This window comes from Mercenaria mercenaria, chromosome 5, assembly GCF_021730395.1.
Source record: "Mercenaria mercenaria strain notata chromosome 5, MADL_Memer_1, whole genome shotgun sequence".
Lineage (NCBI taxonomy): Eukaryota > Metazoa > Mollusca > Bivalvia > Venerida > Veneridae > Mercenaria > Mercenaria mercenaria.
This window is the reverse complement of record NC_069365.1, coordinates 2,552,601-2,567,538: the sequence shown is the minus strand read 5'-3', so window position 1 is coordinate 2,567,538 and position 14,938 is coordinate 2,552,601. Positions and strand designations below refer to the sequence as shown.

The window sequence follows — 14,938 nt, the reverse complement described above, 5'->3', positions numbered from 1 at the left end:
ATAGAGAAGTTCCTGAGTCAGATTCACGATGTCATAAAACGTTTTAATGTTCAGGGGATAATTTTTTTATTCGAAGTGGACGTTAAGTTTTATATTGTAATGAAGCAAAGGAAATAAACGAAATTATGCTCATTTATTCAGAACATGTGTTAACACTTGACAATCTATTATTGTTTGACCGTCCTCATTCATTTTGTGGAACATCTTATTGCTTTTACGCATGTTTTGTTTTAGTATTAAACTAAATAAATTCTACTGGAAAATGTTTTTGGTACATTGTTTTCGTATGTTTACCGCGTATTCATTCTTGCATGTTTTTCTGTAGTAGATCGTCTTCCGCCTTGCCTCATTGCAGGCGGATCACTATTATTTCAGTGTCCTTCTAACAAACTTGAAGCATCAATTTCCACTACCGTCCATGAACAGGCTCAATCAAACCGAGCCTGGAACATTTTCGTTTTTTTGTCGTGTTGAGCAATCTGTGGAGTCTCCACATTTTCTATAGAAGCTATTCTTCTTTTTTCTCACTATCTTTCATCTTCAAAACAACAGAGGCCTGAAATACTGGCAAAATGAAAACAATGAAAGCTTATTTACGATATGTCAAAAATTAACTGAACGTAGGTGTGGATCTCTGGATCTCTGCAAATATCAAATCAGTCTGGTGTTGCCTGCTGCAGCACTACTCAACTGCTTATGCTGGTCAATATATATAGAATACGTCACAAAAGGTTTACATGAAAACTGCTAAGATTTGCATGAAAACTGCTAAGATTTGCATTATATAACGGCTTGGGCGGAACTCTATTACTTAAAGATTGGACTCCATGATCACGAAGGACCAGGAAATATAACAACCTTACACCCGCCTCCCTCCCATTCTTGGATTCAGTGTTGTTACAGGGCCGTAGGAACGGGGGGAGTGGGGGGGGGGGGCAGGGGGCCGCCCCCTCCCACAATAATTTGACCGATTTTACATTATCTTACATTATTTTACATTATCTTACATTATTATATAAATGCAATCAAAACTTAATGAAATGAGAATAAGAAAAAACTTAGTCGGGCAAAAGATGAGGGCTCTTAGAGAAGAAATAATGAAAGAAAAAATTAGAAAAGCTACAAATCGTGATATGTACACTGAAATTTATAAACCAATTACTGAAGGAAATAGAAAGTCAAAAAGAAAAATTAACAAGTCAGTTAAAAGCATTACCTGGAATTAAGGAGCAATTCGCGTTACTTCCAAAAAGTATATCAGAAGATATTACTGAATTAACTTAAGGAATGCAAGAAGAATCTAAAAAACAACAAGCTTTAAAATCAACTCCTTATACACCGATAGATTGGGGAGATGAACCTGTTGGACGGGTTCCTCTAGATGAATTTGAGAGTTTAGAAGATTATGGAAGAGAAAAGATGGGAATGACTGCATGGCCGCCACCAGCAGATATGGGCTAAGCACACACAACTAAAAATAAAAAACTGATTTTCAAAATGTGTGCCCCCTCACCCCCCAACCACCGCCCAATCTAAAAATGCTTCCTACATGCCTGTGTTATATTTTCTGGTCATTTGGGATCATGGAGCGCGTAATTACGTTTCCCTCAAGCCGGCGCTAGGGGGGCGCGAGTGGTGTTGCACATTTCATTACCTTCTTGAACAGACTCAGTGAAACCGACGCTGCTATTAGTCTGTTTGATTGCATTTTACGCTGCCAAAGGATCTTTTTACAGATTTTATTAACATTACGTTGACGTTTTTTTCCACAGTTTTGTCACGCTTTTGACTTAGACATTTGGTTTACATGTACGCTGGTGCTTCAGCAATTACCTGACAGAATGCTAAAATTACTTGGACATCACGAAATGACCTCACAGAACCAGTGTCTACAAAAGTGTAGCAGTTTTAATGAAATTAAACGAAGTGTTTAATCACCGTAACTCGCTATTTTCCTTTTTATTCATTCCCGTCAGTTATGTTATTTAGGATTTAATTAGATAGTTGTCTGAATTAATTTGAAAAGCTGAAAGGTTGTATGAATAGTTGGTACAAAAACAAAACATGCTCCTTTGATACAAAAATGCAATATTAAAATATAATTGTAATGAGTTATACGTTATAGTTCTTTTAAACTGTACAATACAGAGAACATTTCATGACTTCATGAAAATGATAAGATATAATGCACAAAAGTTTCACAATTTTGTACAACGAGCGACATACTTACACGCATTCGAGTGATATACATTCATGTGTTATATGACATTTTCCTCCAATTATCAGAACTTTTCTTTAGTATCCAGCCTAAGGTTTTCATGACACACTGACAACTCTCGTCTTGACACTCACATCTGTTCACCATGTCTAATCATTTCAGGTTTTTGAACTTTTTCAATTTATTTAATACATCGCTTGACAGGCATTAATTACATGATTGTGTATTATATGTTAATATGTGTCTCTTCGTCTGCTTGAACTATTTTACTTTTCAGTTACTTTTAAGTCCGTTTCAGGAGAGAAGCAACATTTCAGCATTATCGACGAATAAGCCAGATTCACCTTGATGTAGTTTGTTTTCTGTTTACTTTTCCAAAACAGCAGCCAGGTAACGAAGATATAAGGTAAAAACTATTTAATGTACTCAGCAATTGGTCCTACAGTTTAGATGTTTTAAATCTATATTTCATGTAAATAGAATTTGATAACAATGATCCTGTCATATAGCGGGTAATAGTAAGAATTTGATACTAATACGAGTTTAGTGGTGGCCAGAATTGGGTTATAGTTATGATAGGTTGGATTTAATTTTACTGTGTGGAAAAATAAAATTGAATCCAACATGCATTTCTGCATATTAAAAATAAATTACATAAACACAAAGCTTGAAATTATCAAAAAAATTAATAAAACACTATAATCATCAGACATGTACAACACGATATCCATATCACGGTGTGCATTTAAGCGTCTCAGTGCCGAACTGACTTCAGCTCCCACTTCTACTCACCATTTCAACAATTATATGATATCATATATATTACGTGCATTTACCCATTCCTAATAATGTTGAACGCACAGCCATCAATGTCCGGAATGTGTGTATGATACCTTCCCTGTCTTTCTCGAAATGCAAGCAATTTTTTGAAGTGATTCCTAAAGTATCATCGGCATTTTGCCATTCGTATAGACTCAGTGTTTGATTTTATGGCAGAACTGAATCAGTATAAATATTGGGAACAAATCTGTAACAGCCTTAAGACCGATAAAGTTGCTTGATGCATCAAGTAAAACAGAATGTTATTATGGTTGGCAGCATAATCATTTTATTTCTTATATCTGAACAGAAAACATCTATATCAAAAATTTGTAACGTGAATTAATTGTGTAATGTAGTACTTAATTAAGGGTCGTGTTGTTTTTGAACGGATGTGATTAAGGATAAATAGCAGTGTGTTTGTATTTCAGTGTTCATGTTCACCTACATTCTACGTTAAAAGGAAATATTGTATATATGAAAAGATGGCGGCAGTAGCAGACGACTTCTGGAAGATTTACACTAAAGAATGGCGGGAAGCTCGCCAATCATTGAGAAGCGAGAAACACGATGAAGAGATTATATACCTTCTTATGCAAATTGTTAGGGTACGATTTTTATTATTTTTTTCTGTTTGCCAGGTTTAATTTATTGTTTGTATATAAATCATTCATATAACGAAATGAAATATTTTTTTCGCTGTTCAAGCGAAGTGAACGACAGAATAAGACCGGCAAATCCATGAATCATGAACTGCGGAAAAAAAATTATTTTGTTATATTTACATTGTATTTCCTTTCCATCTGTAAACAAATTAATATTATAAATTGCATATATTTGCTTGCATTTAACATTAAAATCAGCTATCCGGCCATTCCGTTCATCAGATGGAACAATGCCAACGTCATCTAAGGAACGTTCTCCCTGACTATACGCGGACGCTGTTATCGCTAAGCAGTGTTGTCGTAACTTTGGCGCCTTTCTATTTTGCTGTTCCTACAAAATGCAATGGAAAAGAATTGGGCGAATGTAAATATTATTGTTTGTCCTTTGCGTGGTCAAATTCAGATAGGCGTTTATAAGTAGACCTGTTACCATTAAATCCGAATTTTCCAACGCTGACCCATATTACAAAACAACAACAACAACAACAAAACAGCTGTAAAGGCCATTTAATGCAATTATACCAAACTAGGAATAGCATTATTAGTATATGACTTTGCTCAGTTATGTTAGGGTATTTATTTCAACACCAGTAAGTAGAAAAACATGTTATACTAGAACATCTGTAATTCCATCTGTAGGTTTAAAAAAAATAACACCTTAGTTTTTTTACTTTTGCAATTTTTAGTAAGTGCAGCAGCTAGTATTAGTCATTAGTATTTGAACTGGTTCACTTATTTAAGAGTTTATATTTCAATTCCAGTACGTAGAAACATGTATTGCACCTATTATTTCATCTGTAGGTTAAAAAAGTAACACCTCTTTTTTACTAAGTGCAGCAGCAACTATTTAAACAGTTTTGAAGTTGGATGTTAATTTACCGATACAATCTTTTTGCATTGGTTGAATTTCTTACTGTCTAACATGAAAACTTCCAGCTTCACTAAGATCCTGTCTAAAATTCAGGTACATAGTATCCAGTGGTACTCAAATCATATTTCTATAAATCATACTAATTTAATAAAATGGTTGACACAGAAAGTTTCAGTTATTTCTTTCTATTTGCTGAGATTATTATCGTTTGCCTGTGCGGCTATATTTTGAAAAATATCGAACTTTTTAGAAGATTATAAACAGTTGTGCAGTTTCAGACATCAGACATTTTGAGTTGGCTTTGTGTTGACATCACATGATTAACAAAATGATATTCACTTATTTAACACGATGCTTTTGATTCTGTAATTCTGAAAACGCCGTACATTTTCACCAAATTTAGTATGTAGTTGTAAAACCTTAACTGAAACTTCAAAAATTGTTTGTAGATTTAAATGTAGGTAATTACTAGATTTATCATGTATATGGATACAAATTAACATTTTCATATATTGAAGTATTTCCTTTTAGCCTAGCTCTCGAGATTTATTGGCTTTGTTGGATATTTCTTCGGCCTTGATTGGAATGGAGAGTATACCAGATGCTCAAATGTTGCCGAAAACTCTATAAACTAATTAGTCGGTGAAATAATCAAATTTCCCCTCCAATGGAGACTACAACAAAGAATGTTAAACGCATGGCAAGATAAAGATAACATTTTATTGTGTTGTTCGCCAGAATGTTTCGTTAAATGATGTTCATTCATAAATTTCAGGGTGTTTACGATTTTTGTCTAGATGAAACAAAAGATTCGCGCCATAAAAAGAACAAAGAGGAGAAGGCAACAGAGGAACTGACCGAGGTATTTAGTTTTATCTGTTTTCTGAAAGACAGGCACTTATTACAGTAGCGAAGCATTCTAGTATGACGTAATTGTCATCAGCTGCCAGAACGTCATAATTTCGAATACTTATGATTTGTTAATGATGATGTCTGCTTGCAGAGAGACTTGAAGAAATAACATACAAACATATTACGCATTACGGTAACGGACCCGCAATGACAATCGGCAATTCACGTTAGATGGCGTATTTCCCGTTTTAAGGAAAGCCAAGTCCTCTTTATTTCGTCCGAAGAATGCCGAAATAACAAACAGGAATATTTAATGGCACGGAAATAGCCGATTGTTATTGCGGATCCACTACCTTAAATTACCATAGGTTGTTTCATAACTTTAGTCGTTCTCTCAGATTACGATCACATGATCTCAGACGGTATATTGACAGCAGTGTGTTGTTACATTAGGAAATTTCAAAACCAAGGAAAACGTACCAGTATGACTATATGTTTGGTTCGCAATGGTTAACTGTCATGATCGTCTTTCGCCCTGTTGTCTGTCCGTCAACTCGACCGCTCTATATATAAACGACTTCTTCCTTGAAACCCAGGCTAATGTGATTACTTTTCTTCGCTTTCTTCGTTGGAGCCACTGTGCAAATGTATATTGAACTATATCGAATATATCCTGGAGAAGGTTTGTTGTTTTAATTTTGGCAACATTTCAACAATAAATGTATTTGTATACATCGAAACAGATTTTTAAATGTAGAATATAGAAATAATCAATAGGCAAATATATTTCAAAACTGGTAAAAGAATTTTGCTGCGCTTCAAATCATTAAGGGATTTTTTTTCTTTTTCCAGACATACCTTCACCATAAACTGCCACCATCATTCCACAGGGCCCATGTGACAAATCAAGTTAGGTCGTTCGTACATCGTTGTGTAGGATGTTTACATCAAATGTGCTTATTGAAACATTCCCCTCTCTATATTTACTGGATTCCCAAGGGAGAGGTCATTGATAAACACAAGTTTGACATAAAAGGTGACAAAGACGAACATGTATGTGACTGGACAGTGTGGCCTGCAGTAATCCATACTGATGGAACAGTATTGAAGAAAGGGGTGGTCATTCCTGTTTGATTAAGTCACAGCATTTATTTTCAGACTGCTAGGTTTTATGATCGAATTTCAGTCTGCAACACATTCAATTTAATACACAATTAATGAATAATTAGGAGATTTATTTCATTTCCTTGTTGTACAAAGTAAAGCCTTTTACATAGTACGCTTTTATTTTCTCGGTATTGCTTTACAATTTGATACTTTCATAAGCTACATTTAGATGTGCAGCAGACAAATGCAGTGTTAATAAGATCTTGTGTTAGGCATACGCTATGTTTTTTTTACCAGTTTTTTCATAATCCTTGTGTAATCTATATGGATACTACGGAAGAGCATTAGTGCCAGATGCGTTTTATTAATTAACTCGAAATTTCGAGATACTAACTCGAAATTTCGACTTATACGTAACTCGAAATTTCGAGACACTAAGTCGAAATTTTGAGTTAAGTAACTCGAAATTTCAAGTTAATAACTCGAAATTTCGACCTCGTATCTTGCCCTTTCATCCGCAAAATTTGAACGTCTGTTCGTCTGTCAAAGGCTAAAAATGTAATGGACGACTTTTGACTCTTCGAAGTGGAATCATCTATCTACGCATATATTGTATCCAACATGTAGCGACTTGAACATATACTACCATACATCAATGTATGACCTACGTCATAGCCTCTAGAGCTACTACAAATTTCAAACTGTATCCAGGATATATACCTTCATTTACATGTATAGTATGTTCAGGTGGTAGGTGCTCGAACTGGTCGAAAACCTTCCAGATATGAAATAGTGAAATATTCTAAGTTTGAATACTTCCCGGTCACCTTCTATGACCTCTCCTCAAAATCTAGATCTATCCTGGTACCCAATCTTGGTCAGACTCATTACTACACGTCCATGTAGGGTATGTCTATATTTCCTTGTCATATGGGTTCAAACTAGGTCGAAAACCTTCCAGACTTAAACATTGTTTAAATAGTTTTTTTTTTCATGAGCAAACGCTGCCCGGTCATCTTAATTATATGACCCTGTAGGGCTACCCGGTGGATACACCAGGTACCTAATCTTGGCCAGGACCTATACATCAACGTAAACTATTGTAGTTAGTAACTAAGTCGAAATTTAGAGTTAATATCTCGAAATTTCGAGTTACGCATTTCGAAATTTCAAGTAACTAAGTCGAAATTTCGAGTTATTTAGTCAAAATTTCGAGTTACGTGTCTCGAAATTTCGAGTTACTTACAACAATAATTTACGTAGATGTTTATGTCCCATGCACCTCAAAATGTACTTGACCTTTGAGTAATAAAACATTAAAGGATTGTTATACAGCATGAGACACTTGTGCACCTGCAGCGTTCTCTTTGGGATTTCACTCAGCTAGACCAGAGTTATGGTCCTTGACTTAGTGAAAAAATACACATAAAGTGCTTAAAAGTTTGTGTTAATTAATATTAAAAAGATATTTTACCTAGAGTTATGAAATCATGTACATTGACAGGAGTAGGGGCACCTGTGACCTATGAACAAACATCTAGCTTTTAGTTTTGATTTTTACCTTGATATCATTTCTAATTACATGTGTTCGTCATCCAAATCCCTCACCCCCGCACATATTGTCCCTTAAAAGCCTTTTTATTTTACTTACAGATTCGTGCGTTTCTAAGTATGTCTTTAGATCCCTGTCCAAGACTTTTTGCACGCGCCCATATTATGCCCCGTAGGCGGCGCTCTTATTAGCAGCGTTTTAATTTGAATTGATTTTGTGCATTAGACAGTGGGTTACAGTAGATTGGACGTTTTTGTTTACATTTATATGACTGTTATTCCTAAAACATTGCATATCAATGGGTGCTTTATATAAAATGGAAATAGTTTGGCCGCTTCGTACATACATAGATGTTGCATGATATTATATTACTAGTAAAAGGAACGCAAAACAAGTATACAGTTTTATTATATTCTTGATCCTGTACCGGCTCCAAACCGTGTTTGATTTGCCAATAAAGCACGCAAAACTAGAATCTATTTCCCAAACAACTCTTATTTTCGGTGTGCACTTTTGAATTAACTATAAGCATTTTCCCCCAAACATTTCAAGGGGAAAACTCTGCTTTTACCAGTCAAGAGGAATATTACAAAATGTGAGCAAAGGTCATGTGCTAATTATAATTAGTGATGTTTAGTGATTCTAGCTGAAATACTTCCTGCGCCTGGAAAGCTTCTTCATATGACGACACGACCAGAGCTCGAACCTACAGAAATGATGGGTGATTTTAATCGCTCTGTCGCGGAGGCCCCCGCATAATTTCCGTGCTATTAAAACTTATATAATGTAATGCAACCACACCATAAAAATAAAATAAATAAATAAATAAATAAATAAATAAATAAATAAATAAATAAATAAATAGGTTTCTGCAAAACATTCAGAGACAATACAAATTAGAAAACAGATCTGTGAGATTGAAAGAAGGGGGAAATCTTATGACATGCAAACTATATAATATCATAGCCAAACAAAATAGAATATATACACTTCGTAATTAATGAGCTAAATATTGGTTATAATATTTAACAGAACAGAACTGTTCGGGTTATAATATTGGTAGAATGTAAATAGAATTTTTAATAATGATTTTTAATAGGGATGTTTTATAGTCTCTTATAATTCCTATGAAGGAGTGGCTTTGTGTTATGTTAATGGTTTTATCTGTATATTGTAATGTACACAAAGATGAGACTCTAATAAAATATGACTTGACTTGACTTGCAAACCGAGGCTCACGTGTTGAATGCTGATTAAGTTTTTATGAAATAGAAAAAGAAATAAGACTAAAAAATAAATGTTGTCATATTTTCTGGTCCTTTGGGATTGTGGAGTACATAAAATATTACTACTGTACAGTAGAATTCGGCTTAAGCCGGCGCTAAGGCTGAGAGAGGTGTTGCACTTCATTGTCTACACCGAACAGGCTCAATGAAACCGAGTCATTTATTATTTTGCTTGGTTGGATCCTACGCTTCTGTAGGATTAGCGTTAGGGTTAGGACAGAGATATTGTTATAATATCAAAGATTTAACATTATTATCGTTTCAGCTGCTTAAATGTCAAATATTTCAGCCTTTCTTTGAAATTTATCAATATTTCGAGATATAAAAGAAAACATTAAAAAGGTGTGTATCATATTATTTGATACATATTTAACATCTAATGATACTGGTTATATGTGTGACATCGATGGTATATCAAGATTGAATTTCGCTATTGCATGAACAAATCAACAGATTGACATGTTCCGCGCTTCTTAGCTGAAAATGCATTTCATTTGTATGCCAGAATTACGACAGTTTATATCAGTCTGGTGGATTTTGCTGAAGGCGTTTCTTTTACGATCTGTATGATCAAATGCCAAAGTTTCATGGACAAAGACTCCCTACCGTTATGTTGACAAAGAAAAAGTATAATAACTGTCTTGTCTCCGTGTCCATGAATACATAATGCTACAAGTCCACGCAATATCCAGTCTGACATAACTAAAATGCATTTTCCCCATATTTTAGTGTAATGTAAGCGAAACTTAATTTCAATTTTTGCGCACGTTCAACTCGTTTTAGAAACATATGTTTTTTAAACACGGAGGAAACAATATTTTTTATATTGAGGTGGCACCGTAGAAAAAAGTTTCTTAAGTGCTTTAAGCATAGGCACACTTATCTAAAATTAAGGCCCCAAAAAAAAATTTTGGAACAGTTAATTCCTTGCCACATAGAAATTTCATTTAACTAAATTTATCTTTTCATTGTTTTTTTCTCAATAAATTCGAAAATTTTGACCCAAGAGGGCCAAAACATAATATTTCACACTGTAACGGGGCTAGAAATGTACCCCCAAAGGGACTTTTTTAGCAAACGAGCGGGTCTGGCATCCTTAGTTCGACTAACAAGATAATAGATAAAACGGGGGTTCGGGACCCCTTTCTTAAATTTTTAATTAGCCACCCTTTTCCAAAAAACCCAAAAGTCGCCAATTTAAAAAAACAAAAGTTTTTAAATAAATTATTTTTTAAAAATCTTTTTTTTAAAAAAAAAGAAAAAACAATATTTAAAAAAAAAACCCAAAAGGGAAAATTTTAAGAGATCAAATTTTTGAACTCCACATTAAAATATTTTAAAATTTTTTAAAAAAATTGTTTTTCTTTTACTCTTTGATTGTTAACTTTAGTTTTTCTTACAATAAATCATAAAAAGGGTACTTTATTTGAAAACATAAAAGAAAAAAAAAATAATACCACAGAGTGTACTTTTTTTGCTTGATATGTGGATTTAAATTAAAAAAAATTTTTAAAAATGATTTTACAAAAAAAAAATATATTTTGAAAGAAAGAAGTTTTTATGAAATATAAATCCTCATTATGTTAAAACAAAAAACGGAGAAAAAAAAGGGGTATTTGTTCGTCTTGTAAAGAATGAAATCAAAGTTTTTTAAAAGTACATGACAGCAAAAATTTAACATCCAAAAAGCAGTTTTCCCTTTTACCAAAAAAAGGGTTAACACTTCCAGGATATAACTTTTTGGGGCCGGGAAACCCTTTAGATAAGGCCTCCTGTCAACAACTGACGATATGAAAGACCCACACTTTTTAGACACGGCAAAAGGGTAATGTGCAAACAAATTTTCCCAATTAAAAACACAAAACAAAAACATTTGGAAAAAGATTGAAAAAAAACTTTTATTTGAAAAACCTAAATTAAAACAAATATAAATTTTGGTTTTGGGACAAAAACAAAGTCAAAAAAAGGGAAAAAAGGGGAAAAAATACACCCCCGAAATAACGCCAAGCACCACGGTGATGAATTAGCGAAGAATTACATAGCCAATTAAAAAGAAAATTTCAAACACGATGTTTGTCAATGATATTGATGATTCTTGGTTTGGTTTATTGTTTGCAAGTTTTTCAAAAAAAAAAAAGGGAGTAAAGTACTTGTTAACCGTTATTGATATTTCGTAAATATTTTTGGGGTTAACCCTTTAAAAGAAAAAACCCAGAATCTTTACGAAGCATTTGAAAAAATAATTTAAAAATAGAATTGGGGGACAAAGTCCCCGAAATGAAAGGGATTCCAACAAAATTTAGGGTAATGAAGAAAAATTTTAAAAAAAAAGTTTGAATCTTTTTTGAAAAAAATAAGATAACATGTATCAACTTTTAAAAAGGAAAGGGCCGAGAACAAAAATTTTAATAAAGTTTAAAAGAATAATGTGGAAATATTTTACAGCAAAAATATTTATACTTATTTAGAAATTTGCGGGAAGGGTTTTGATAAATAAACAAAAACGAAACACTCATAAAAAAGACCCCAAAACCAAACCCATAAAAACTTAAATAAAGGATGTTTATTTTAAAACTTTAGGGTAATTTAAAGAACCAAAAGAAAGAAAAATTTTAAAAATTTGGGTGATAAGTTCGTTTAAGCAAACGAAAACATTTTAAAAAAAGGATATACACCAAAGGACAGAGAAAAATTTTTTAAAATTCATGGAATAAAATACAATCCCAGAACAACACTTAAAAGTTTTAAATGAGAAAAAATTTCGGGTTTTTTACAAACAAGAACTTTTACCTAGTCCCAAGAATTTTTTAGTTAAAAAAAGTTATCAGCGAGACTTAAAAAAAAAAAAACTTAGTAAAATAAAAAGGAAATAAAAATTTTAATATTGGGGGTCCGTTTATAAATTTGGGAAAAGAAATTTTAAAAATTGAAAAAAATTTATATAAAGAGTAAAAAAATCAATCTCAATAAGAATAGAAAAATAGTATTTTAATTATAAAATTTAAAACTAAATAGTGCTGCTTACAAAAAAGTTTAAATTTTGGGGGAAAGAAAATACAATTACAGATTACAGCAGGATTTTGGGGTTGTTCGTGCATTAGCATTTGTTCCCCAATTCCTATATTTGTAATTTGGGGGGTTTTCCATCATAATTAATATTTATTAATAGACTAAAAGTTTGCGACAAGAAATTTATTTTAAAAACAAATCATACAAAATAAAAAAACAATAACAAAGCAGGATTGCAGCTTTAGCTGTTCGTACCCCAAGATCCGGGAAAAAAAGAAGAGAAAAAAGTTATTCAAAAATTTTTTTTAAAAAAATTAAAAATGAAAAAAAAAAACATTCAATGCCTTTGAATGTAAAGAAGGAATTTAAATTTAACGGATAAAAAGAAAAAAAGAAAAAGAAAATTTTAAATTTTTATGTGTATTTTAAAGATTTTTTCAAAGTAAAAATATATGATGGTTAATAAAAAAGTAGATAGAATGATTATGTCAAATTATCTATATTTTAGGAGAAAAAATAAATCCAGACAAAAATTCATATAAAAAAAGTTTTTAAAAGAAGAAACGTTTTTAAAATAAAAACTTAATAAAATAGTTAGCGATGAATATAAAAATTCATGTCATTGAAAAATTAAAAAATTTTATAGATCCTTATCTTTAGAAAAAATTTTATTTGAATGGAATTTTTCTATTAATGAAGAAAAAAATTACTAAAAGGTTATGTGATTGCCCAGACCAAATAATTTATCAAAAACAATCCTAAAAAAGTTATGAAACCGATTGGGATAAAATGAAGAAATAACTATAAAAGCACTTACAAAGCACCCAAAAATTTGGTTTTAATTTGGGTTAAAAAAAAGGTTGTGAAGGAAAAACCCGAGAAAATTGGAAAATAAAAAGTTAATGAAAAAAAGTTTAAAAATTTTAAATATTTTTTTTCTTCTTAATTTATTTTTTTTATTTTTTTTTTTAATTTTTTTTTTCTTGAAGTTTTATTTTAAAAAAATATATAGATGGAAAATCGAGAGAAACAAAAATTATTAAAAATTGAAATTAAGATTGAATATAGACAAATCCAAAAATAAAATTTAACTATAAAGCCCATTTTTTTTTTTTTTAAATCCGAACAAAAACTTTAAAAGGATAAAAAAAAAGGTTTGTTTTTAAAAAAATTTTTTTTAAAATGAAAAATATATAAAATCAGCTTTTTTTTCAATCAAAGGCTTTAAAAAATTATTAACACAAACAAATAAAAAAAATTTTACACAACCCTTTTTAAAATAAAAAAAGTAAATTGGGAAATTTGGTTTTAAAGGGAAGTGTTCAGAATAAGTCTTGAGCTCTTTATACAAATAATATAAGTAAGCCCTTTGGGCCTTTCAAGTTTTAAATCCCAAAAACCCATTCAGAATCCAAAGAAAGGTTTAAAAATAAAAAGAATGAGATAACGAATTTTTTTAGAGTGTCATTTTCTTACAAATTTTCCCTGCAAAAAAACATTCTGAAAGGTTTCAAATTATAAAAAACATTAAACATTGATTTACTGGAATTAAATTTCCTATTACTTTAAAAATCAATCCCAAAAAATAAATTTTTTAAATTTATATTTCTTTAAATTTTTTTGGTTATAAAGAACCTAGGGGGAATTATCCATTGTACATATAAAAAATTCAAACAAGAACACTGTGAAGTTTTAATCATAAAGAAAAGAAAATGGAATCACCAAAAAACCCCGTCCTCTTTATTTTTGGATAAAAGACTTTAATAGATTAATGTTTAACAAAACAAAACTAAAAAAAAAAATTTTTTTTGAAAACATTTACAATGTTTTTACACAAGAAAGAAATTAAAAAAACATTTTAAAAATTGTTTAGTACAATGGTGTTCAGGGTTTTTAAAATGCCCCCGGGGTAGAAAAAGTAGAATTAAAAACCCCACAAACAATTAAATCCCCCTTTTATCTATGCTGATTTGAATCAAAAAAAGAAATTTCAAGGCCCACCAAATCCAAATCTTCTTTTTACCAAGAATATAAAAAACATATAATTGGGGAAAGGGGACAAAGTTTTTTTTGTTAGAAAAAAAATATACAAAACCAAAGGGTTTTTACAGAGCCCCAACGCAGTTTTAAAGTTTTAAAAAAATGCTCGAGGAAAAGAGCATTGTAAGGAAAATTTTTAATGAAAACTTTAAGAAAGTTTTGAAAAATGTCTAAAAAACATAAGCTTTATTTAAAAACAAACATCTTGCATATCTTGGGGAAAAAATTAAAAAAAAATAAAAACACCATAAAGCCCTTTGTCATATAAGGAAAAATTTAAGGGAAGCCCATCGAGTGAAATATTTTTTTTAGAATAACGAAAAAATTTCCCGTTTTTTTCTAATTAAGGTTATGACGCCTTTTTTATGCAGAAATACAAAATTTCAAAAACAAAAATTAACGATTCCAAACAATAGGAAAAATACATGCGTTTATATTTCTGTTTTATTTTTTTTGACAGTTTCCATTTTGGGGAGGGGAAAATTTTATAAAAATCACCCAGTTTTTAAAAATTTTTTC

At 31.4% G+C, this 14,938-nt stretch overlaps 1 protein-coding gene across 1 annotated transcript; it reads left to right on the top strand.

The window, feature by feature from the left end:
* The first annotated feature begins 3,197 nt into the window (after window positions 1-3,197).
* LOC123556220 (uncharacterized) lies at window positions 3,198-8,902 on the top strand. The gene is made up of 4 exons (XM_045346810.2): window positions 3,198-3,308; window positions 3,469-3,645; window positions 5,349-5,435; window positions 6,278-8,902. Exons 1-4 carry the CDS (start codon window positions 3,279-3,281, stop codon window positions 6,557-6,559), a joined length of 576 nt encoding a protein of 191 aa, XP_045202745.2. The 5' UTR covers window positions 3,198-3,278; the 3' UTR covers window positions 6,560-8,902.
* Window positions 8,903-14,938: the final 6,036 nt, after the last annotated feature.